The following is a 27,808-nucleotide window of genomic DNA, read 5'->3' on the forward strand; positions in this document are numbered from 1 at the left end:
AAAGACATTCTGAATAATAATGACACAATTATTAGTGTACAAGTGTTTTAAATACTATGCTTGTAAAGCATTGTCAATTTCGACATCTCAGTGCTTAAATTGTGTATGATCAACACATTATCTGTCAACAAGCATGTCACTATCACTTTAAATGGTTAGCAGTCATCTTTGCACAATAGATTAAATCAAATAAATTACATAACCAAAACCCCTTTAAATACCAAAATGCATTTTCAGCATTAAAAGGTGCAATCTATGGTTTTTTTCTCAATAATACAATGAAAACAACTGGGTTTCTCTTCACGATACAAACATAAATCTGTAATGACATATCTGAGTGACAGCTTCTCAACTGGATACTATTGCAATTCCGGTCCGGCACTAGGAATGGGATTCCAAGCTCTCACTTCACCACTCATGGGATTAAAGGTTTAAGGTCCATTGGCATGCCATGTATTATTGTGTGAGAGTTGAGTTTAGTATATTGGAGTGGTTTACACTTGCCTTACATGTATTAATATGAAGTAAAGGTTTTCTCTAAACCCACAACAAGAGTGCAACATGTCAAATAAATGTCAGTGTGTCTCTAAAACAAAATAACAACATAGTTTCATAAAGCATACTTAAGAACGGTGACATATCCAGGGTATGTAAATGTACAGAATACACAAATATCTCATTTTTATATTCTATTACGCAAACAGAACAAAGCTGCCAGTTTCCAGCAATATGCTAGCATATAATACCACACATTTAATGCAGAAATGCAAATACTTGATCGCACTGGTGCTAGTTTAATTCAAAACCATGTATAGGAGCACTGGTTGGAAAAGCAACTTAAGTGAAGCTAAATCCTTCACAAACAGATGTGGGCCAGATGTTGCTGGCACACAGGACCAGAGGAAAGATCCCGTATCCTCCCTGCTCCAGGAACTCTAGACTTGGTAGGTGCATGCGTGTGTGTTTTGTATAATCCCAGGAAGAATCCTTCTTCCATAGTTACAGTGGCTTCTGCAGCAACTGTTCCATTAGGAAAATATCATACTAAGCTTCATATGCATGTCTTATTGCCATGATCCTGTGAAGAGCAGACATGAACCCAATAAATATAAAACCCCTGCAATATGGCACATGGTCCAGCATTAACCAAAGCAAAAATTGTTTTAAATGTAAATAAAGTCTTTGTTGATCATTGTTCCTGGCCGTTGATCAAATTCGACTGGCTTTCACATTCTAGGTCAGGTTAGTTGTAAAGATTTGCAATTAAGATACATATTTTGAGCAACTCAAAAAGGAAGTGATCACAGAAGTTGGTCAAGAAACATATCAGGCAGAATTTATTGCTTCATACTTGTATGCTTTGAGAAACATCTGTACATTTCTGGAAACATCCATTTTTGTAAAAGGGCACATTACTGACTCACTGAACTCTTTTAATGATTCATTCTCCTTTAGGCCTGAGTGGCGTACAGAGGAGCTTAATGGCTCTCGTAGTTGGCCTCTTAATGAGCTACACATCATCCGAGGGGTCACTAAGTTCTTTGTGCCATGTCACTTTTATTTAACAAGTTCAGAATAGAATGATTACAGGATAAAACCTGAATCTTTCACTTTTGCACTAACAAGGTCATTGTTCGCTTCTCCATTTCATTCCCCAAATAAGCAGCCATGCGTTTCAGTTGAAGGCCAGAGATTGCATTATGGTGTGACATTTCAGTTTCAACAAGATCCATTTTAACATGCTTGACAACAGCAGGTTGCTCCTTTCTGCCCTATACCTGACCTTCTTTCTCTCTCTTTTAGGATCTGAAAAATGTATGAGTTATTCAATGTAAATGTTTCTTTCTTTTTTTTCCCAGACCTTTTTACCTGATCATTTCACATTAGTCTACATGGTAGAGCAAAGAAAATATCACTAGGTGTCAACATTTAAGGCATTTGCTGACTCGTTCCAACCTCAAAACCCACTGACCAATTTACAACACAGCGAAAAGTAAGATAACGGCTGACAGCATGAAAAGCCAAGCCAGAAACTATTGGCTGTAAAGAAATGCCACATTCTGTCAAAGCCTACAATATATCACAATACAATCAGTTTTTTTAGCCATCATTCATGTCGCTTTGGCTGCACATCAGAGTAGCGTATCAGAACCATTTACAGCTCTTCCTCACTAATGTTAAGCCGCATCTACATTAAAAGCAAAGCATACACAAGCTATGTACAAATGATCTGAGTCTTAGCTGCAACCCGACCTTGTTCACCTTGCAGGATATCTTGGTCTAAAGTGTGAAAAGCTGCCTAAGGTGCACAATTCTATTTAGCTACTTCAAAAAAGCTTAGAAAAAAATGACAAAAGAAAGGGAAATCAGTAATTGAAGGGCATTCCCGAACACTCGAATGAAGAAATCCCTCTGAAGGCAACATTTTTAGCAAGGCATCTGTCTGCCTCATACCATTGATGCTAAAGCTATTAAACAAAGAAGAGAAGCTTCAAGTCCATAAATACAAAGCAAGAGTTTCTTTATAAGCAATTACCCATTGCAACATAGTAGAAAATGTTTTTTTTTGCATAGCATTTGGCCTTGCTGTACTTCTTTTCATAAAATCTTTTTTTTTATTTTTTATACTGTGATAAATGTTGATGCCAAATGCATTGATTTTTGTTCACATCCCTTGGAAACTCCATGACTGAAATGGTAGCTTTTGTGGCACTCAATTCATTGAAAGATGAATGCAATAACCAGTGGAAACCAGGGAAATATAAAGTAGGAATTCAAGGAAGATATGGCAATTATATTCCCATAGAGCTTTGAATCTATCATGCAATTTATGATATGAGGAGGAAACTTCAGCAGGAGCACTCCTCTTTAGATTAGCGAAGTGAGAGTTGCTGTAAATAAGTGCTCGACATCGTTTTTTGCAGGGTCAGCTTGCCGTTGAATACTGAAGTGGAGAAGAAAAAGAGAATGTGCATGGAAAGTTGTGGTGGTGTTGAGGATTTTGCGGTGGCTAAACGGCTCCTTTAATAACCGGTTCCCTGTTGAGGTATGTGGCCCAGTAGACCAAGTTGAAAGTCCCAAAGAGCACAGGGAACACAATCCGGGACATCTTGTCAATTTTGCTGACGCTGTTGTAGGTCTTTTTGGGGTCCATTGCAGGCTTGGTCTCAGCGCTTTTCAACTGGACAGTGGTGCTGTTGGAGATTGTTGAGATAGCAGCATCCTTCGTGACGTTAGGGGTGAAGTTAACTCCAGAAGAACAGGCATTGTTGGGCTTTTTGGTGAGTGCCAGTGGGTCTTTTTTCTGTGGATGAGAAAGGTGAAGACATTGTTATAGTCAGGAGATTTTAAATAAGGTTGTCAATGTAAGAACAAAGTTGCCAACTACCTGCTCAGAGAAAGCCCAGATAATGAACCAGTTTGAAGGGCGTAACCTTCTAATTAAAGGTGAAATACAGTCATGGTTAACAGAGATCTGAGTCTGAACATTAAACAGTGCCAACAGAAGAGATTAATTAATAAGGTGACAGTATAATAATGGAGCGATCGAGACTGCGGTTAAGACAAGAGTGGATTGAACTTGACTCACTCAAGGGTACGTGCAAGTGACTTTGAGGCACTTTTTTTCAAGTGAAATATCATTTAATTTATCAGTTACACATCTTCTTGCTCATCTTGTTCATCTATAAAAGTTATAATGCTTTCAGTATAAGTACTTTAGATAGAAAAGAGAATACGCAGCAGTTATAACTCTAAAATCCTAATGACGTGACATGCAGCCAAGTATGGTGACCCATACTCGGAATTCATGCTCTGCATTTAACCCATCCAAAGTGCAAACAGACAGCAGTTAACACACCCGGCAGCCATTTATGCTGCAGCACCCAGGAAACAGTTGGGGGTGCAGTGTCTTGCTAAAGGGCACCTCAGTTGTGGTATTGAAGGTGGAGAGAGCACTTTAAACTCATTCCCACCACCGACAAATCCTGCCGGTCCAAGACTCGAACTCACAACCTTTGGAGTAAGAGTCCAAAGCCCTAACTATTAGGGCACGACTTCCCCTCCTGCTGTTTTGCTTTTATGTTCAAGTACTTTTAGGTGGGCAGAGGTTACCTTGTGTGGGTGGTGGACAAAAGGTTCTGAGCTGCTTCTAGCCACCCAATCTTTCCACAATTCATCTTTGATTAAAAGTATAGAGTTTTCAGGTCTAAAAGGGGGTGCAAACGCTTCAATTAAAAAGTCCATTCAAGTCTGTGTGCTGTATTACATGTCTTCAGTCATAAAAAAGGAGTGAGACACACCCAAATTTAAGTCAAGTTCATGTGAGAAATAGTGATGGGTCATTTGCAAATTAGTCTTGAACCATTTGATACGATTCACAATAACTGGGAAGATCTTATTTGGAACAAAATAGAGTTGGAGTTCCTGAAATCACAGATTTTATGATCATTGAAAAGAATGATTATAACTGAGTAATTGCGTAATTGCTGTAAAGAATTCAGACACACACACACACACACACACACACATTTTTTTTTTTTAACTTTCTACTTTTTAAAGAATTCTGAAATATTATAATTTTTATGTAGAACTTGAATTTATAAAAGATCACGTGGCACTGAACTCTAAAGGCTGATGAAAGCTTTGCATCACAGGAATAAATTACATTTTAAAGTATATTGCAATAGAAATCGTATTTTGAAATTATACAAATTTTCAAAATATTACTGTTTTTACTGGATTTTGTTGGTGACCAAAAGAGACACCTTTCAAAAACATTTAAAAAAAAATGTTTTTTTACCAACCTCAAACTTTTGAATATAAGTGTGTGTGTGTGTGTGTGTCTGTGTACATATATACAGTCATGCCAGTAATGAACAATATTTTGTATACATCAATTCCTTCTCTTTCTTAAAGAAGGGCACCACATCAGGGGCTCAGGGTTTTAGAAAAACACCTCTGCAGGGGAGGAGGAATAAGTTGGTGTTTGATAAAAAAAACAAGAGAGGGTGACATTTAAGAAAGCTGTGCTGGAGGTCCAGATCTGACCTTCAGAGGTCTGACTGCAGAGCCTTTACGAACAAACTCAGCACAGTGACATGTGCACTGCAGGGGCGTTCCCTCCGAGGAGGCAATGTCTCCTCAAAAATTTGGATGACAAAAGAATCAATATTACAAACATAAATCACAAATATTATACTGTATAGCATTAAAAGTATAAAACTCATTTGTTTTTATAAAGTAACACTGTCAAACAGCGACACCCGCAGGTAAAGTTACCTCCCTTGAGTCCATAGACTTACAACAGAGACCCCTTAGCATGTGGTGAATTTTCTGGGTTGTAATCGAGAATGAATGGGAGAAAGTCATATGAGAGGAGGAACTGTCTCCATCACGCTATAACTGGATATGATCGGTTATGATTGAATGTTATTGGTTCATGAGATAAATCCCGCCTCTTGTTCTCATGCAAGCTCTCTGCCTGAATGAAGAAAATTATGGCATTATTATTATTGACTAATTATAAAGTAAGTAAACAGTTCTCCTACTCAGAAACCACTACTTTGTGTCATGTCAAAATAAAACTTGAAATAGTCTGAAAACGTGATGACTGAATTAGTTTGGAGCATTCAGCCTGATGAAAGATACATCTTTGTGTCTCTGCCAGTGTTTACAGGGCTTTTATGATGATGACTCAAAAATAAATTTACTATTAAAAAGAACAGCTGAAAATCAGTTAACAAATAAATAAAAAATATTGGTAACATTTTACAATAATGTGTCATTTGATGTGTTAACTAACTTGAACAAACAATGAACATTTATTAGAGTATTTATTCATCTTTGTTTACATTAGTTAATACAAATAGAGTTGTTCATTGTTAGTTCATGTTAGTTCACAGTGCATAAACTAATGTTAACAAACACAACTTTTGATTTTAATAGTGCATTAGCAAATGTTGAAATTAATATGAACTAAGATTAATAAATGCTGTAGAAGTAGGTTATTGCTTATTCTTAGCTCATTTTAACTAAAGTAGTTATCTAATATTAACTAATTAAACTTTATAGTAAATAGTTTCCAAAATATCTTTCAAATTGTTACTGCCTTTAGTCTTTATTTTGGAAAAAAAATTAAAAACACTATTAAATGTATAATTAGCATTAAAAATATTAAATAAAATGTAAAAAAAAAAAAAAATACAAACTAGAATTATATTTGTTCTCTGTTTTTATGTAATATTTATTTAACCAGGAAAATGTGGCAACATTAAGTGTAACAGGGACATTATATATATATACAGTATATGTAACTGCCTCAACTGGTGCACTGACTGCTCTTTGAATTCCGTTTGTCCACCGCAAATGAAATATTACCACCTGGGTGAAAATAGATCTTGCATAAGGAGAAACCTGGCATTTACATGTACATCAAACAAGCAGCTCTCAGAAATCTCAATGAAGTGTCAGGTCTGAAGGGCATTCTGGGTAAAGGCTAAATATTCATCCTGTAGAATTTCAAAATGTGACATCCATCAGCAGCTAACACAAATACGACTCATCTAATAAAGCAGTTGACATTTGAGTTAGTGTCACCATCTGAAATGTTGTGACTGAGCGCTCTCAAGCTGTTCAAGTGTCTCAAAACAATTAGAAAAAGCATATTATATAACCTTAATGTATTGAAACATTCGCGTCAAAAATAACTGAACTGTCATGTTTATGCAACTGCACTCAACAAAGACTCGTTCTGAGGTTTTAAGAGAGTTGAACAGCATATATGCAGGAACACGTGAAAACATACTAACTTACTTTAGGCTGCTGAGCCTCCAAGGCCTTCTTTCCATCCCAAGCCCAGCTGCGTTTGGTGAAGTAGTTGACTGTGGCAAACTCAATAAGCGCAGAGAACACAAAGGCATAGCAAACAGCGATGAACCAATCCATTGCAGTGGCATATGCTACTTTGGGTAGAGAGCTGCGGGCGCTGATGCTGAGGGTGGTCATGGTCAACACTGTGGTCACACCTGTGGAGGACCAAACACACAGATTTAGGATATTATAAAATAAGTTATCTCCAAAGCTGATCAGAAATTTTGAATAATTCAGATTTTTGAAAAATAAAGTCTCTTGTGCTCACCAAGGCTGCATTTATTTGATAAAAATACAGTAAAAACAGTAATATTATAAAATATTCTTACAATTTAAAATAACTTTATATTTTAACCTATTCAGCTGAATTTTCAGCAGAAATTCCTCTAGTCAGTTCTTTCATTCCGCATGAACACATTTAAATTATCACAAGTGACATTAAAGACATTGATAATGTTACAAACGTTTTCTATTTTGAATAAATGCTGTTTTTTTATTTTCTTATTTTTTTTACCTTTCTATTGATCAAAGAATCTAAATAAATGTTTCAACAAACCTGAAAGACACTGAAAACTGAAGTAATAGATGTTGGAAATCCAGCTTTTAATATTTTTTAATATTCCTTTGCCATCAAAGGAATATTATTGTACACAGTTATTGTAAATTATAATATTCAAAAATTAATTTTGATTAAATAGATGCAGCCTTTGTGAGCGTAAGATACTTCTTTCAGAAACATTAAAATCATAATCCTAAATATTGCAAATAATATATCCAAACTTTTGACAGGCAGTGTAAATGAAAAATAATAGACATTACAGTCTAAATCCTTACTGTTTATATCTTTATAAAACGCCATAAATTAAACAACATGCTTTATTAAGTAAATACATTTCTTAAGAGTTACACCACATTTCTTCTACAAAATATACAGGCATATAATGGTTATAATATAACATGATTTATGTGCTGAAAACAATCACAGTAATCCATCAAAACAAATTCAGTTTCAGTAGAAGCAGAGTTATTTTGTGAATGCCGACATCAGTGAGCAGGGAAATTTTGTCTTTCATTCAACATAATTCTTGTAATATTTAAAATACTGTGCATGAATAAAATATTGCTTCATGAATCATAAACTCATCTTAACAGCAAAACAAAGCATACCAGCTGGGAATACTGACATTAAGATCATTTCATTCCCAGAAATGTAGTCTACTTTTTATCAAAGAAAAAGTATATATAAAAGGTAGCAATGAAAGGTCAAACACAGCAGCACTGCAGTTCAGATATAAATGTATATATATATATATATATATATATATATATATATATATATATATATATATATATATATATATATATATATATATATATATATTATATATATATATATATATATATATATATATATATATATATACACACACACATGCCCTTAGAATGACAGTAACATTATAATTCTTCAAAGCATCAGAGAATAGTTCTCGGTAAGTGTCTGAGGAGCGGAGGTGTGCTGTCCCTGTCAGAGGGAGATCTGCAGATTGCCCCAGGCAGCGGTCACAGAGACTTTTAGACATAAATAGCTATGGTACTTCAGTCCCTCAGGCATACGGCTGTGGGATTTCTCAGCCTGAGGCTATGCAAATACAACACTGTCACATGAGCGATATCAGCGAGTGGGTCTTTGAGCCTCTGTTCGTGGATATTTGTATATTAATGTGTGTGAGAAAGCATTATGTTTTTGATGTATCCTTTGTTGGCCAGTAAGAGACATGTTGTTTGCGTGGGCACATATTCCTTGTGGACGGTCTGCTCGCTTTGCTGATTATTGCCAAGATACAATGCAAGGCCCCAGAATTGAATAAGAACGGCGGTGTGAATTCAAAATTAGTCATCCGAGTAGATTAGCACTTCGTTCCTTCTGATTGCATCAGTTAATTCTGATTTCCACTTTGATGAGAATTATCGATGTACAGAGCAAAACATTAAGTGATAGAATGAAAGGGTCAACAGATGAGAATCTATATATGCTAGGTGAGTGAAAACTGAATATAATAATTAATTTTTTTTTTACTTTCAAACAGGACTGGAGGGGTAAATACCTGATAAGATTTTAAAGGTGCAAGCAGGATTTTTTTTTTCTAACTAAAACTATTGAAATTGTTTTGTTAAATGTAGGGATGAACAATACTGGATTTTTCCAGATATCCGATATGCCGATATTTTTCTTCTTATTTTGGCCTACAGCCAATGCTTTTTTCAATTTCCTTTTGTTTGGAATCAACATCAAGATATTTATTTATTTTATAATTATTTTTTTGTTTGTTTATAGTTTTGACCAAAAAACTTGCTCGTTAAACAAACAATAAAGTTATTTTCATAATGAGAGTAAATGGAAAGCTTTGAAAATATCTGTTGAAAAAAAAAATGATCATTGCCCTTTTTTTAACCTTAACATTTCGCCATATATAAAAGAAAAGAAAAAATGTGATAAAAGACTAACTGAAAATTGTAGTACTAAAATTACAAAATTAATTTGAAATCAAAATGAAAACTAATCTAAATTTTATAACTTAAGAATATAAAAATAATGATTAAAAGTAATAACACATGTTATAAAATTTTATAAATAAAACTAAGTTACTTAAACAATATAGTTTAAGGAATCTATAACTCCAGAAATCTTTTAGCATTAGCATTTTCTTAACTTTTCTATTAATTCATTAATTGATTTAAGTGCTATACAGCTATTATCCAGTAGGGGATAAAAGGGCCTTACTACAAGTAAATTTATTAAAAATAGTGCTTTTTTTTGTGTGTGCATACCATGGGAAAAAAGGAAGTACTAACCAAAGACGGTCCTGGCAGGGACAGACTCACGGTTGAGCCAGAATGAGACTTGGGACAGAATGACAGTCATGAAGCAGGGCATGTAGGTCTGAATCACAAAGTAACCAATCTTCCTCTTCAGGTAGAAATGGGCCATCATGACCGTGTATTGACCTGCAGGGGGAACAACGAAACAGAAGAAGAATGAAATGAGAGAGGGTGAGAATAGAAAACAGTGATGGAAAAATAAGTAACAGAAGAAACAAAGGGACTAAGAGAGGGAGGGATAGAGTGTGATTAAACTCTTGAGGGGATAAGTGCAAACCAGCTGAGAGGTTTAAAGAGAAAATGAGAAAGAGAGAGAGAGAGAGAGAGAGAGAGAGAGAGAGAGAGATGGTGAGAAACAAGTCAACAGAAGATAGAGACATAATTATATGAGGCAAATCAAAACAAATGGGAAATGACGTACTTATGGAATTTTCCAAAAGTGCTGTAAGTATTCTTTCAGAGTAAAGGGAAACACTTTGACTTCCTAGTTTGTGGTCTCATTAGCACCAAATAGTGGACAGTTATCATAATGTCTGGCTACAGTATGTTTTAGTAAAAGAGTACAACATCAATTATTTTATAGGTACAAAAATGGCATAAATCATCAGAATGGAACATATTTATTAATCATCTAAACTAAAGTGACATTTATGGTGCATTTAAGAGCTGTCACGTTGTGCACTGGAACATGGTGAGGTAAATCATTAACTGAAATAGAAAAGAGAATACAGAATGAAAAAAAACATTATATATCCTGTTAACCAAGCGAAGATTGAATTTGAAGCTTTAAAAAAATCCTTTTGAGCCACACAGTCTGATAAACTATAGAAAATCCACTGATGACTGCTGCTTTCTCCTGGCAAAATCGGATTTTTGTGTCCCACTAATCCCTTGTCACAATCTGCATCCAGCAGGCTTCTCTCTCTCTCTCTCTCTCTCTCTCTCTCTCACACACACACACACACACGCACACACTCTTCTGTCACTCGCTCTTTCAATAGTTCCATCCATTCTGTCAGGCCAGGCCATCCGCATTTAGGATATACTCTTTCACGGCTTGCAGAGAGAAAGTGAGGAAACAACAAGGTGGTAAAAACAGAGCAATAGCATAAAATCTAGTCTAGATCAGAAGGGACAGATCAAGTGGATCAAATGAAGAGGACGACAAGCTGTTGAGTCTTGGAAGTCAAGGAAAAGTTTGAACGTCGTGAGGGCCCTGGGGGCAAAGATGTCCTCGTCATGAGGGGCTCGTTGCATCCCCTTTGTCTGGCTTGCCCCTTTATTTCAATGACCGGGAAGAAAGCACAACTGGCAGTGCCCCATTTCATATATTCCACCTTGGATGTGCCCTGTGGGGTGGGACTCTTTTGAGAGGTACAAACATGCGACTGTGGTGGATTTTACTTCTAAGCTTTTGGAGTGTTTATGGAGAGCTCCCATTCATAGCAGAGAACAACGCTGCCATGCAGGTCAACTGGTGAGTGGTCTGTTTTTTTTACACTCAAAGAAAAATAACACGGTGTTGAACGTCGGCAGGAACGGATGAGCACCTGAGAAAGGGGCAGCTTCTAAATCAATTTGAAACAGCTGGGAAGGGTAGATGCTATTTTCTGGATGGGAGTTCTTATTAATAAAAGGTGACAGGTTATCTGGACGTCTTTACAGTGTGGGCCAAGTGATTGAATGTTGACATTTCCACTAGAGATAATTTTACCCTCTGTTTGGCAGACTCTAGAAGGTCTTTTTTTCCCTTTCTTTCATTCTTTCTTTCTTCTCCGCTGGGTTTGAGCTAATAGCCCTGCGCTCATGAAATGAAGTCCTGGTGGATCTATTTTTAACTTTGTAAAGAGGTTTGCACCTCAGATTAGCAGCAGTAATGACCAGCTGACCTTTGTCCTGCAAGTCAGACAGGGCAAAAATCGGAAGACGGGGGAAGACAGGTTATAAAGTCCTGCCAGAAAGGAACACTGTGGCCTCAGAGATGGTTTCTAAAAGTGTTTCTGGCCACTTGATGACAGCTGGCCAACTTTGATGTGTAAATCATTGGCAGTGAGAAAGAGATATGGCTCAGAAGGGTTTAAAACATGACGTGGTTGGCATAGTTGATAGTGTCTGCCTAGCTCATGATCAGAGCATGATAATGTCTTATTGAATATGAGTGTCCACCAGCTCAGCACGGTTATCCATATATGTACATCCATAAAGACGGAACAAGGGGAAGCCCCCCAACCCCACCCCCCGCATATGATTACAAAGCTAGAGGCAGAAATGATATGAGTGTATTACCAGTCATCTTTACATAACCGAATTAGGCAGATGCCGCCTAGGCCCCCTTCTCCCCCTTACTCGTCTCCCATGTGTCTCTTGCCAGCTTGAGCCAATGGTGGCTGACCGATGTCACATGGTAAAAGCACAACTGATGGGGAAGCACAAGGATTAACCCTCCAGATCCAATGGCCCAGGATAAGTGTTGTTTTCTCCCCTCCCTCTCTCTCATCTTCATCTCTTCCTGTACTCTCGCTGGTCCTAGAGACAGCTGGCCGTGAGTGGGAGGTGTACTGAAATCCTCATCACTCATTTGCCATCCAGCTTGATTTGAAAAAGCAATAAGCACAGAAGGGCTATCACTTTATTTAAGAGAGACAACATCAGACGGTGTAGGAAAATGAAACTCAAATGGTGTGATGCAACAAGATCATGTTCCTAGAAATAATGCATGAGATGTAACAGGTTAGAAGGCCAGATGAAAGAAAATGTATGATATACTAGCAAGAATGGGCATTGTGTTACTACAAAATGTTTCGGATCAAGGTCCTGACTATAAAGCTAAAGCAGAATCACAGATCTTGGCACTGCAGATAATTGGATAAGATCAGAGAAAGTTATTTACCTCTGCTTGTGCTGATATCTTCAGTACCGACAGTGTGGCCGATCAGATGGTATTGGTTAAGACGTGACCCTTCCTCTGCCACTACCACGGACATGCCAGGGCCTTTAGTCCACTTATACACCACTTCTGAGATAGGGTAGGCATCTGAAAAAAACACAGAGTAGTTTACACTTATTATGCAATGATAATGATTATTAACCAGACACTGCGTTTACCTGGAAGATTAGTTCAAATTAAATTTAATCTGTTCAGTCCCATCTTTGAATAAGGTTGCATAAGTGTTACCCACTCTTGCTTGTACAGTCATTGTCAGTTGATTGGATTACGATCGTCATGCAAGTAACTTTCATTTCTCAGATTTAGGATGTGTGGTGTCTACAGCTGTCAATCATTATATATCAGCTACCTTTATCAACAGGGAGCATGTTTTTCTGACTCTGCCGAGTGTATAGCTTGGTAATAAATGTAATCATCTGCACCTGTGTTGAAAAATAGGATCAGACGATTGGGGTCAAAAAAAAGAGATTTTCCTGCACCTCAGTTGAAGACAACTAGAGGAACACTTCAATAAAATGGCATGTCTTTGCACATGTTAAAAAAGAAATGTAGCCTATAGCTGTCCTGCAAAAAAAGCTCTAAAAAAAGCTCAAAAAAAATCCTCTAATACACTGATCCACAATTACATTTTTTTTTAACAATTTACTGTATTTTTATTGTATGTATTTTCATTTACAGACTGTAATCAACTCACATTCAACAAATCGTGAAACTACATTTTCGGTAGATGCAAGTTTCACATAAAATAGCTGCAGCTTTACAGAGTTTCTTAACACTCCATTTTTTCCCTTTCACCCCCCTCCCACCATTGTGACTTTCAATCTTGAAGCAAAACATTAATCTTGCCACTCTCTCTCCATCACAATTAAGATTGACTTTGACCATCTAGACTGAGGGATTATTCTGCCAACAATCTACACACACAGACGCACGTACCCTTAGATACCCCTAGCAGAAACTAATTTGCACTTCACAAATTGTCAGTCTCACCACCCCCACTCCTCTACTCTTTCCCTGACTAGCAAAATCAAACTTGCTATTGATATAGCTACAAATCTTCTGACTTCTGAAGTCATAACTAACATACTCATAACCAGATGCTCCTCTAAATCATTAAAAGCACTGAAGCACTGAAACACAGTTCATGGTGAAAGCTCTCATTCTGGTGTTGTGTACCCCTATAGATAATGTTGTGCTTTTACTAAAAAAAAAAAACGTGCCAGATTTCCTTGGATGGTTGCAGAAAAGGCTTTTGCATGTTGAAATACTGTAATAATATAATGTATTATGTAAGGCATCATAGGCAAGTAGCTTCTAGGCGATTTTTATAGACACTTCTTAGAATGGACAGTCCACTTGAGGACAAGCCCACACATTACCTGTTAAGACTCTATAGGGTACCAGCCAAGATTGTAAATCTAATACTGATTGTTGGGACAGATAGCATACGTAGTTAGCTCAAAATGCTAGCAAGTCCTGTAGTTAAATATTTGTAACTAGAACATTTTATACAACACTTTGTTATGCAAAACTTTTGGGACAAATGTACAGTATGTTTCCAATTCTAGAAACAGTGGGTTTTATTCAAGAAACATGCACAGAATTCACATTTTGTGCATTCAGATCAATAGGTAGATTTACACACCAATGGGTTTAAATACAATTTACACAAAAATGCTGTGAGTTCCATGAATCAGGCCACGGTTTTTTATAGAAAGGATTTAATCTCTCTAATCTCTGTTGTAGGTTTTTTTTTTTTTTTTTTTTTTTTTTTGCATGTGGCTATAGTGTTATTTCCTACATTTTGCTAAGCATTAAAAAGTCAACGATATCTAAGTTGATTTGTATTCTGTGTTATATCCCTTTCTTACCCACATGAACAGAGCACATTACTGCTGTCATCATTATTGTGGATTTATGGCATGAACCTTTACTGACTGTGTGTGATATTTCAGACTATTTAAGATACTCAAAGAAAACATGAAACTATTTTTTATGAGATATATACCAGTTCTCCTAGGATAGTGTTTGAAGCTCAGTGCAAGTTCAGGAGCCAACAACTAACCCTAACTAATGAGTGTGAAGACAGGGTTGCTGCTAAATATATATGGTGATTGCAAGTGGATCTAATTGGATTGAATTTAGTGGACATCAGATGATCCAAATAAGCTCTGAACTCATTTAAGTTCAAATGTAAAATTATACACTTTGTCAAGCCTACTATGGATTGAATGAAAGTAAACTAAAGTATATAGTGGTAGTGATGATATAAATCATGGTACAATAATAAAGCTACAGAAGATTTTGTATGTTTACATTATACCTAGAGCACTCTGGGAGATGTTATTCTTACTTTTTTGACATACTGATGTCTGTAGACATTAAGCAAACAGCATTTGATAAACCAAAGGAAGTGACAAGGTCTAGCTTACAGAGGACAACATATTTCTCATAGGTCAAGGGTTGAGACTTGAGGGAAACAAATGTAGTTCTTCATTACGAGAGGGTCACCACAGCACAAAGAGAGAATAGCCTGTAGAATAACCTTCTTACTCACACACGACTGAAACACTTTCCAGTAAAATGAAATCGTTCAGTGTGGATATGACTTGACAGAATGTGTGCGTGCATATACAGGTTTGGCTATAATCGAGAGGAGCAAGTTTTGGGAAATGTCCTCACAAATAGAGTGAAACATCAAACACCCACAAAGCAGCCTTCATTTGATGAGATGCCCTCATTAATATAGTGAAACCAGCATGTGTGCTTATTTGTGGTTAGGAATGTTAGTTTTTACAGCTTATTTTCCAGGCTGATCAATCAATGTCAGAGTTTTCATTTTGTTTGTGAATCTCATTTAGCATCCCCTCTTGGTTTAATGCAATATTGAATGCCTTTCAGAATTTCAATCAATCAATTCGAACAATGTGAATGAAGCAAGTTAAAGCAACAATTCATTCCCAAATTGTGACAATCTGCAAAAATTACAAGAGTAAATTAATCAAAATTCAATTATAAAAATGATCGTCTTTTCATTTAAAATGTTGAAATTCAAAATCATAATTACATCAAAGATAATTTTCTACTGGCTTGAAGCACTGATATAGGCAATTCCACAAAAAAACAAAAAACAAAAACAAATAACAAATAAATAAAAAACTCTTTCTCAATCATTTACTAATAAACAAGATGGGAAAATATGGCAGCATAAGTAATATAAAAATATACAAATAAAAAAAATAAAATAAAAAATAACACTCCATCCTTTTTTACAAACACCCCCCTCACCTCCTCAAAGCCTGTCTTTCTTTACACGGATTATGAGGCTTGGTTGCCCTAAGGTGACCCTGATACTCTATACACACAAGCTAGTGACATCTTTAGCCATTAGCTCAGCAGGTTGAGAAACAAACACAGACAGTTTTCTTAAAGCTTCAAGACATGTTTGTGATTGTAAGGCTTGGTTGTTGAAATGCTGTTCTTGTGTGTGTGTGTGTGTGTGTGTGCGTGTGTGTGTGTGTGTTTAGACATATTTTGAATGAGTATGCATATTTGTTTAGTGTCGGTTTACTTCCTAGCTTTTAAATAAGCCTATACCTGTATCTCATCACATTTTTTTGTAGACCTACCTCATACGGTATATCCTCCATTGCTGACCTATGCCTTATCTGATTTCTCTCTCAACACTCTCTGGGAATAGATATATTGGATTAATCGGAACAAAAATATGATTCACCATTGGGAACCTTTACAAGGTTGAATCATCCCTCAGTAATCTTTTGTCTATATAATCTTCTGAGGTGAATCTGCTGGCACGAACCTGAAGGCTGTACTGCAGTATGGGGAGCGCTAAATATACACTATACTTGCACTAACGTCATCAAATAAACCATAATGGACATGACAGAAAGTAGATGTCAAAAAAAGACAAAGACTTAAGAATGTGTAATGAAAGAAAATTGCAACTTTCTATTTTTGTTGTTATTTATGCATTATATTTCTGAATAATAGCTGTATAAATGACCCATTGTTTAGAAAACCTGCAGAGATTTTCACTCAACAGTCTCTACATCTAAACTAATATAATAGTTTCAATGATAACCAAAATTTTCATCTCTATTAATTTGTCAAACCATGTAATAACTGGGTTAATGTACAGTCATATATAGAGTTTGGAGCTCCAAGACACTCCACAGTCTCTCTCTTCTCATATAATAAAATCATTTCAACTCAAAATCAATATTTAATGTCCAGCCATGCAATAAGTGGGATAATGTACTGTACAGTCAGTCTATCTTTACCGTAAAATAAACCCTCACAGGGTGATACAAGACCCTAAGCTTCACATCAGAGACCATTCTGTGATAATGACCAGCTGACTTTACATTAACCGTGAAATGAATGCCTTTGTACCTGATTCACTCAATGTGCTTAGCCGAAGATGTACATTGTGTCTGTTAAGATTAACTGTGAGAATGATTGTCTGTGTCTTTCAAGAGCAGAATGTTCCTTAACAAACGGCTCTGCATTAACAGAACGCACACATCAGCTTCACAACTTTTATTGTTTACATGAACGCCATTGCCTTTCTAAGGCATTTTGATTGAGATGACGGTTAAAACCAGGCGTCTGTCACTGTTATCCAACCAGCCAAACAAAAGCTGCTGGTGCAGACAGAATTTATATAACCCTTTACATAACAGAGCACAATACTTCAAGTAAACACATTTATTGTGCGATTTACAAGTTAAATCACTAATTCTCTGCTGCCTGTATAGTAACTCACGCAGAGGAAATTGTATTAACCAGGTCTGTGAACTCTGAGTTTGCCATAACGTTCCTAAGTATGAGTCCTAACGAAAGCTACATTTTAAATGACCACCTGATAATGAATAATTAATACCATTTGTGACATTTGAGGTAGCTCAGAGGGTGTTTTAAATCTTCAGTAGAATGTAAAATTAAAAGACCCAAGAGATGCTGAGAAATTACTAATTAAACAAAATAGCTAAATAATAGAATCCAGTCATTTCTGTGCGCAATAGTTCATGTTTATTAACACCGTACTGTTCATTTGTGAAAGTCATGCTCAGTCTTCATTACATATTCAATCTGGGTTAGGTAGTTCTTGCTTCTATAATAAAAGAGATGGTATATGATCAGATCAATGAAAAGTAAGTTAAGTACTATTAAGTACTATAAATATTGGATACGCCATTGTCCATAAAGTACAACAAGACAATATAAACAAAACAAGAAACAGTGGTTAAAAAATAATAATAATAAGCCTTGTTATTGTTATACTTTTTTTTTTTTTTTAGACAGTGGAGTGTCTTAAATTGATGCAGCATGTCTGGTTTAATATTAGTCTCAAAGATTCTCTGCAAACATCAATTTGGATTCAGGTCAAACCAGGCAGGCTCGTACAATTTGACTTTTAGAATGATTAGTTTTTATTTTGTACTTCTAACTACGCTGATGTTCTAATTTAACAATCCATCCAATCACATTGGGAAGCCTATGAGATTCCCAAAAGCGCTGCATCAGACTCATTTTAGGTCACGAGCCAGATTAGATTAAACATCACCTTATGCTGGCCGATATTTTTTAGTTATTTATTAAATCTTGACGTACCCATGGAGAGCGTAAGGACAATGCGTCGTTTTATGAATCTACTGAATGAACTTCAGGTCATGAGGGATTTTACTATGCAGCTTTAAAAATACAATCAACTATTCAGATATGCACAATCATGACACATCAGTGGCACCTTTCCTAAGCGCTATCTGTCATGGTTTCTGCTTTATCCCAACCCAAAGGCTCTCCATGTACAGCCCTATCCTGTAATGCTCTGAACATCAAAGAAAGCTGAGCCCATCTCAGGTCATTCCTGGCTTCTTAGCACCAAAAAGCCTTTATTTTGTGTGTGGGCAGTGCGTACGTGAGCATGGGAGGGATGGCAGGACACCTTCTAATCCAGTCCTCAAGTCACCCTTCTTTCTGATAGCACCAGGTGATAATCTTAATCCTGCTCTTGGACAGGATGCCACATGATAATCAGACTAAACTGGACTCAGTATGTGTTCAGATATACCTTAAACACCAGTCCGTCAAGCGGACTAAAATAGGCCAAGTTAGCACAGATTTACTCAATAATTTGATAAAAAGTACACAAACATGTATTGAGAACAAATACAGAGAGAAATTAAGATGAAGGCAAAGAGGTGCTTGGTACATAATATAAGAAAGATGAATTTCTCATCACCTCCTGCAGCGGGAATTTCCTATAAAATATACACAATGTTGCTCCTATTCCTATCTTTGCTCTGCTAACATTTCATAAGTGAATACATGCTATGCTAAGGCAATGTGTGTGTGTGTCTGTGTGTGTGTGCATGTGCATGTGTGTGTGTGTGTGGTAAATTCTGCAATGTTCTACTTGCATCTAGTTCATCTATGTGAGATTCTATTCAAACACTTTTACTGAATAAGATGGATGTAATCTTGCATTTTGAGTAGTGACTATATTTTATCAGAGGGATTATTTTATGATTTCTTGGAATCTGCTATTTTAAAATGATTTTAAAATAGCCATAAAACATACATTACAATGAGTTTTTAGGCAGTTGCAAAGGAATTGTTCTTCATTCAGAATAAAACATTATGGACTTACAGCTGCCAAATTTGAGTGGGCAGGCATGAGTATCCATAGGGAAATCCTCCAACTGCATGGGACACTCCGCTGATATGGTCAATCTGCAGAGAGAAAAATTAAAATATGATTAAATCTAGATCAGCACATCTGAGTCAGTTTCAAAGATCAGTTTTTAGTATAAATATCTTCAGCCATCATCAGCTTAGTGACAGTCACACAGGAACAGTGAGTAGCTGTTTGTAGCTAATTCAGTCAGTGTTCAATGTCTTATTGAAAATCCTCTCAATGTAGCTAGGCTTGAATAGCTTGTGTATATTAATAGGAAGACTGAGCTGTCGTGTTGAGTGCTCTTAGATGTATTTATAGAACAAGGGTGCCCTCGTGTGCCAGATGTAGGAATGCTGCCAAATCGGTGAAGTAAAGCACTGCTTATTCTGGATTTGCTTAGAAGCAACTACACACACACACACACACACACACACACACACACACCAGCATTACAAACACATGCATAAAAACACCATTTCCTATTCAATATTCGGTTTTCACTTATGTTTGATACCAATGCATTTTAAAACGCTAAAGCTGCATACAATAGGATATCAAAATTTATTTTGAACTGACATCGCCACCCATTGGAGTATTTGAGGACTACAAGAAAGAATAATAATGTTACTGTGCCATGTCACCCCAGCAAAAAAAAAAAAAAAACACCTATGCTATAATTTATTAAATACTAAGTATACTTTTAATTATTTATAATTCCACTGTATTTGGAGTATTTATTTATTGCAAAATGCACATTTCTTAATATTATGCCTAAAATATGTTTTAATATTACTGCCAGTAAGGATTGTATGACCTCTGTGTAATATCAGTCTTTAAATGCTGGATATTTAAAGTGTACCTGAATTGCTATAGTTCCACTTTATCAATCAAATATACTTCACTATCTCTTGAGTAGGTCTTCAGCACTTTAAATTGAAGTGCATTAAGTACAAAATGAGCTGTTTAAACTTACCAGACTTATACCAGTTACAATTGAAGGGTATTTTGTATTAAGCACAATTAAGCAAGTATGAAAATTAATTTTTAATATACTTAGCACGAAATAAATGTTTTTTTTTTTTCTTTTCAAATACATTTCAACATTGTTATTCACTAGGGACTACATATAGTTCTACCACACTAGTGAAGACTGATTCGATTTCAAAAAAAATAATTAAATTTGATAAACTAAAACTACATACAATTATGTTGTTTGTTTTTTATTGCTCATTATATTTGTTGCTTTTCGTCTCTTTTTTTTCTGCGGGTTCTCAGAAGCAGAAGTCAACACAGTGATCTCATAGTGGTTCTATGACTTTCCAAAATGAAACATAAAAACATATAGTTGCCTTTATGTTAAAAGTTAAAACTTACAACTTTAAATCCCCCTTGAGAACACCGCAAGGCTCTGCAGTGGCTAAATCTGCTATCATGTAGCCCCCTCTAGTGGACCACTTATGAAACACAGCTTTTTAATTCTATTACCGTATGATTTTGTAAAAAAAAAAAAAAATAATAATAAAGTTCTGAAGCTAAACAGACACATTAAATGTGACGGAGATGGACTTTGCAACAGTACAACATCAATTCATTCTTTTTGAGAAAGTGCAACTGAATTGATTGCTGGATGTTATAGAGTATATAAGTGATCTAACATGAAATTAGAAATATGAAATGGAAGTAGCATCACATTATTATTGTTGCTCTGTTAAACAGCCAAAAGGTTTTGGGCACTTCCTGTTTCAACAAAGTACGTCCATTAGATTAACAATGCCAGGTTGCATTAAGTTTATTTAAATCAATGTTCAAAATCTGCTCCTTAACCAAAAGTCACCAGCAAAGCCATTTAGTAAAGCAATTTTATGAGATCAAGGCTGATCATCGCTAGCATTACCATAATGGCTACAGGATGGCTGCTAAATTATGCCACCATCTTGCCATTACGCCCTTCCCCTTAACATCCTGGGTGGAGCCTATTTCAAGGATTTGGTGTAAGCAATGCAATAAGACGTCAGCTATGACCCTCAGCTGGCAGTGTAATGAAGGGTTTGATATTGCCATTCTACTAAAACTGCTTAAAACCTCCATCATCAGCATCTGAGGATGAGACCGGGGTTGAAGGGCCCATGGTTGTATTTCTGACTGGAAATCCTGTGAGAATGTAATTAATGGGGCGGGACACGTGAGGCGCTGTTCCTTCACTTAATCAGAGCAGGGCCTTCATCTCTGACAGCTCCATGATGAATTGCTGTATTGGAAAAATGAAGTACTGTCCTCTAAACTCAACCTCCATTCGACCAGCTCACACAACTTCATCAAAACCAGCCATATGGGAGGTGAAAAACTCACTGTGTACTTCCTGAACACAGTTAGTGCTAAGGTCAGCATTGCTGGATGTGGAGACGAAATGATGTGGCACTGGGGCCTTGACAAATCATGAGCTCTCAGAGCTTTATCCTGACTGTGAGCTTTATTTGGTCTGTTATAGCCCATTATAGCTCATAACTTATTACTTTCTTTCCTTCTTTTGGCTGTCATATTGTAATAGATTATGCTTTTTACTATTAGAACTGTCTACCTTTCAGATTGTACATGAAGAGTTTATTACCAAAAACAGACCCAGTTTTTATTAATTTTCATAAATCATGTTTTTTATCATTATAATGTTTTTATTGTGTTAGCTGTATTTTTTTAGTTATTATTTGGAAATGGAAAGCAGGAAAATAAAAAACTTTTTTTGTTAGTAGTTTATAATTTATGGATCTGTTTTAAAATGTTTTTACTTTATATTTGCATTTTTTACAATGTATGTTTTCCTACTACACCATTTGTCTCAACATCGGGCTCAAGCTAAGAACATGGCAGATCCTTCAGAAGATTTGACAGTTTCTAGATCATCTCCCTTTTGTTCGGTCTCATAACCTCCTTTTTAACTCTAATAAAAGCCTGTAGACTGCATTCCACTTTTAGAATGTGGGTGGTGAAACTGTTTTGCCCTGCTTTTTCATGGCAGCTAAGGTGCTCCTTTCCATCTCAGCAGGAAAAATAAAAAACCTTACTGCTGATCACTTTTCTGGAAACTATGTGTGCATTGATGAGTGGTAAAAGGCCCTTTTAATGGTTTGCACTGTTAGGGAATGCAACACTGGACAGAGTTTATTGTAGGCAAGCTACAATAGCTCCACCATTGATTTCTAAATGAGTCATTTCCTCTCAGAGTCATTAATGTTTGATTGATGATCTCGGTCAATCTATGATCTAAAAAAGCAGCTCTATATAAGGCTTTAGCAATTGTAAGACCAAATGCATATTGCAAAATTATTCAATGTACAAAACAGACAATAAAAAAAAAACAGTGATGCTCCACAAATAAGAAAGGAATGTGTTTCATGTAAATGAAATGAACCATGTTTTTCATCTATTTTATATTGCTTTAGCCCCACTACAAGAAATCTAATTGTTACCTATATGGAAAACTCGCCAAATCCCTCTTTGCATTTACATTTTAGTTAATAAAAATGAATAACTTATTATATAATGGATCATCTTAACTGTTACCCTGGGAGAATAAAAACAACTAATACATAAACAATCATAATCTAAACACTTTACAAAATTCAGCACTTACTCAAGCAGATTCTACTACAGAGAAGATTTCGTATTGATGCCATTTGAGAGCAACAATAGCTGCTTTTATACAGCACTAACACAGCAGTGTTCAGTGCTTGGCAGTAGATTGTTGCTGATGATAGCATGGCGAGCAAAAACTGTTTGTGTGTGATTGTAAGTGTGTGCGTGCTTGTTCTCTCCCTCTGCCCTGATACTGCGAGTAATGGAGCAGACAGTCTGTGAAGAACAACTCAACAACAGGGGCATAAAACATACAGCCACATGCCCTCTTCTGCTTTCTCTTCTTCCTTTGTTTCTATCTCTTGCTTTGTCTCACCCCCTCTTGCTTTTTCTCTGGAACAGCCTTAGGTTGGAACACCCTTGGATGATTGGTCCAAGGCACAAAGAGAAACTAAAATACACTAGATGCTGCAGGTATATTTTCTGAATAAATGAATACATGGAGTGTCAAAAAAAATGAATTTGCCTCTGGAACCTCAGTACACTGCTCAAAGTAAAAAATAAATAAATAAATAAAAAACTTAAAAACCTACACTCTAAAAAAGGCTGGGTCAAAAAAACAAACAATTGCTGGGTTTTTCCATATTTCACATAGCACTGGATTGTATTTAATCCAGCATTTTTTTAGAGTGTAGGTAAAATTATCTAGGCAGATAAAATGATTTTTTCTTTGGAAAAAATACACATTAGTCTTGATTAGATTGGTCTTGGCAGCATCAGCAATAATGGACTTAAAGTTACAAAATAATCAGTAACATTTTGCCATGCATGCCATTATTTTTCAAATTACATTTAAATAATTGTACAAAATAAATTAAACAAATAGAAAAAAAATATATTAATTTGTAATATTTTGTGTTGGGGCTTGTGAAAATATTGGCAGGGCAAGCAGACAGAAAGACAGATTAAGACAGATGAACAGAGACAGACAGACAGAGAGAAAGAGATTAGATAGATAGATAGATAGATAGATAGATAGATAGATAGATAGATAGATAGATAGATAGATAGATAGATAGATAGATAGATAGATAGATAGATAGATAGATAGATGGGCACACTGTAGTCATAAAGGGATGGATATGGTCAGCAGCAATACTCAGGTAGGCTGTGGTGTTTAAACGATACTCAATTGGTACTAAGGGGCCCAAAATGTGCCAATAAAAATGACCTTCACACCATTACACCACCCCCACCAGTCTGAACATTTGAGACAAGGCAGGGTGGATCCATACTTTCATATGTTTTTCGTGACCCTACCATCTGAACGTTGCAGCAGAAATCGAGACTCATCAGACCAGCCAACGTTTTTCCAATCTTCTATTGTCCAATTTTTGTGTGCCTGTGCGAATTGTAGCCTCCGTTTCCTGTTCTTAGCTGACAGGAGCAGCATCCGGTGTGGTCTTCTGTTTCTGTAACCTATCAGCTTCAAGGTTCAACATGTTGTGCTTTCAGCATACCTTGGTAGTAACGAGTAGTTATTTGAGTTACTGTTGCCTTTCTATCATCTCTAACCAGTCTGCCCATTTTCCTTCGAACTCTGACATCAACAAGGCATTTTAATCCTCACAACTGCCGTTCATTGGATATTTTCAATTTCAATTTTCTCTGTAAAACCTAGAGATGGCTGTGTGTAAAAATGCTAGTAGATCAGCAGTTTTTTAGAAATACTCAGACCAGCCGTCTGGCACCAACAACCATTCCATGTTCAAAGTCACTTAAATCCCCTTTCTAGATTGATAGATATTTTCAAATTAGGCTAATAGAAATTTGTAGTTCACTTACATATTAAGTCAAAAATAATGCTGAATAGACAGCTTCGGAAATAAATGTGTTAAGAGAAATCTTAGCTTTAGCAGGGGCAAACTGAACATTTTCACTGAGATTTTACGATGTGGAACATGAGATGGTGAATTCAAGTGTGCTTAACACTTCTGTCACATGGCAGAGGGTTCAACAGTGCAAATCAGGGGTGAGGAGGGCATAAATGAGATGAAGGTCAAATGTGTAACTGTACTACCACTGTACTACCCATAACTACTCAAATCATTATAGCTTATATAAGCGTTGTGGCTTAAACTGGTACCTCATGGTGTACAGCAATGTCCCATCATCCTTCAGTCTCAAAAGCTTGTTGGGCGTTGTCATGTTGTGAGCAATGGATTTTTTGCCATTAGGAAAAAGGTGTCTGGTGTCCCAAATATTACTGGCCAGCAGGTTATTCAGAGGTAGCATCTCCATCGGCCCCTTGAAACACAAACGTTCATCCTTCCAGCTTTGACGGAAAAACACATCAATGGTGTATTCCTGTTGAAAGAAAAATGTTAGTGTCATAAGTGTGTACCTGAAGGCAGGACCACATGACTGAATATAAAAATAAAAAATAGTATCATTCATCAGGTCGTACTGTGACCTGCCTAAGATACTGCATGCAGAATATAACTGAATGTTGTAGAGACAAAGTAATGTCAATAATGGAGTCAGGATTTAATGAAGATGAAGAGATATCTAAGATAGGAATTTGTAGAGGTTAATGAATGGTGTTTTCTTCATGAACAAGGATATGGTTGAAATACTTACCATCTCAGTATCTGACACTGGTCCAAAGCTAGTCACAAAGATGTTGGTTTTTATTTCTGTCACTTTCTCTGTAAAATCAAAAAGAAACTGCATTTTTTTTTTAGATCAAGTTAATTTTGGTCATTGCATACATAGATACATAAATACATAGATATAATTATTATAGTGAACTAAAACTGAAACGTAAAAAATTAAAACCATTAACAAAACTTGTACATTACTTAAAATAAAATCAACATTAACTCAAATAAAATATAATAATAATAAAAATATATATATTTCAACTAGGTGCCACGGTAACTTTTTCATTTTACTTTAGTTTAACTGAACTAAAACAGAAATAAAAACTATAGATTTATATAAAAAAAACTAAAACTTAAAAATTTAATACATTTATATATGCTGGATTTCCATTATACTGTATATACAAGTATATATATTTTGTGTAAATATAATTTTTTAACTGAAGTATGCTTTGATTCAGCCATATTATTTAGTTGCATTCATTTTTAAAATGAAAAGCAATTAATTTCATCCGCCTGATTGCACTTCCCTTCTAAAGGCACTAAATCAAGTTCAATGCCATCATTTGTCAACTGACATCACGTTGCTGCTGCTAGTAATGAGATGTGCTCCCTTGAACTCTCTCACATGGAAACAGAGCAGCCTGTGTTTATTCTCTTTTTCTGCCATGCTTTCGACCTCTGAGAACAATGAACCTGCACCTTTGGAAAAGAACGATAGCTTTCTCAAGGTCAGCAGCCACATTCATATCCCTCTCTCCCCCCCTCTCTCTCTACCTCTGTCTCTAGCAAGAATACTGTAATTGAGAGTGCCTGGAAATAGTGGCCGTTTGATTTTCACAGTGGACCAGGCAATTCCAATCACTTCTGCTTGGTGCAAACATCTGCTGTATAAAAACACAGATTTTTTATTCTTTTCTGTGTACTTTTCCTTCCAGTTAGTGGACTGAATAGAAGCAGCATCTCTCTCTCTCTTTTTAATGAAAGTCCTTCATGCTGCTGTCACGATGGAATGTGCAGGCGTTCTCTCTGTTAAAAAAAATCCTCCTTTATCTGAACACAACTTTTAAGATTAACTCACAGAGGTCAATGCCAGACATAAATGCCATTAATATCCAAAGAAAAAACTATTTTCACTACAGCACGACTTTGCTACAGATCATGTTTTAGAGAACAAAATGGTATCTAGGCAGTTTACCTCCAAGCCCAGGTCGCAGTCTGTTATCGTAGCCATCCAGCAATCCATCCAGTATTCGTGTGAAAACTGTGATGTTATCATTGAGCTCTGACTCTTTAGGAATCCCTGTAGTAGTCTGGGAAAGGCTGATGCACAATACCACAAAGACAATTAATAATTACAAGTATTAACTCTCATTCTCCTTTCAAACATATCCACAATGATATAAAGTGGTCTCGAAATTTGAATCAGTATGAATTAATTATAGATATATGATATTTAACATTTATTGACTCCTGCAATGAACTAAAAATATATAAGAAAAATAAAGTTACATGTGCAATCTACCTCAGGTGACAGGTGAAAGTCATGAACAAAACACCGACCCACAGACTTCTCATTTTAGCGCTGCAATGTGGTCCATATCCCATGCCTGCAAAAGTCCAGCATAGGGAGTTCAATCCAGCGCTATGATAATCTGGCCATTCTCCAGGAAACTGAATTATGCACATTAATTACACACATTATGACAAAGTTTTGTGATGCATACAAAAAGCATAAAATAGGATGATCAGTAGGCTAAACTTAAAAAAAAATCATCAAGCAATTAAGCAATTGTCTTAACCAAATACTTTTTCATTGTAATTTTTATTGATGCAGTCACAATGCTTATTTTATTTATTTTTCAATGTAATGTTATTTAATTATTTGCTATTTAAAGTAATTATTTATTTATTTTGTTATTTGCAATGTCAAGAATCCGTTCTCTGTTGTGTGCATGTCCCATAAAAGCCAGTTTACAACATTTCCTTCAACGTGATCGTTTGTAAAAGCTGTAGGAGCGCTGAGTTTGCAGCAGCAGTAATTCAGTTTTAACAGCCTCTGCGTATAAACTTGTCGAACATTTATAGCGACTTCTACAAAGCAGAGTTGAGCAGAGATAGTGTACAGTAAAAGCCTCGTATCTTACCTTAAATACCTGATTGGTGCAGCCGGAT

At 36.0% G+C, this 27,808-nt stretch overlaps 1 protein-coding gene across 1 annotated transcript; it reads right to left on the reverse strand.

Moving 5' to 3' along the window:
- Positions 1 to 1,313: 1,313 nt before the first annotated feature.
- LOC113068817 (gamma-aminobutyric acid receptor subunit alpha-5-like) lies at positions 1,314 to 27,314 on the reverse strand. Its single transcript, XM_026241676.1, has 9 exons — positions 27,159 to 27,314; positions 26,832 to 26,956; positions 25,611 to 25,678; positions 25,117 to 25,337; positions 19,371 to 19,453; positions 12,641 to 12,784; positions 9,724 to 9,876; positions 6,814 to 7,025; positions 1,314 to 3,304 (listed from the first exon to the last, which is right to left on the reverse strand). Exons 1-9 carry the CDS (start codon positions 27,239 to 27,241, stop codon positions 3,011 to 3,013), a joined length of 1,383 nt encoding a protein of 460 aa, XP_026097461.1. The 5' UTR covers positions 27,242 to 27,314; the 3' UTR covers positions 1,314 to 3,010.
- Positions 27,315 to 27,808: the final 494 nt, after the last annotated feature.

Source organism: Carassius auratus, unplaced genomic scaffold, assembly GCF_003368295.1.
Source record: "Carassius auratus strain Wakin unplaced genomic scaffold, ASM336829v1 scaf_tig00000178, whole genome shotgun sequence".
Lineage (NCBI taxonomy): Eukaryota > Metazoa > Chordata > Actinopteri > Cypriniformes > Cyprinidae > Carassius > Carassius auratus.

What these genes read in the sequence shown, in the direction of transcription:
- LOC113068817 (XM_026241676.1), bottom strand. Translation starts at nt 27,241, where the DNA reads ATGGGATATGGACCACATTGCAGCGCTAAAATGAGAAGTCTGTGGGTC. An exon ending in ACTGCGACCTGGGCTTGGAG is followed by an intron (nt 25,679 to 26,831) that starts GTAAACTGCCTA and finishes TTGATTTTACAG; the next exon opens with AGAAAGTGACAGAAATAAAA. An exon ending in CAGTGTCAGATACTGAGATG is followed by an intron (nt 25,338 to 25,610) that starts GTAAGTATTTCA and finishes TTCTTTCAACAG; the next exon opens with GAATACACCATTGATGTGTT.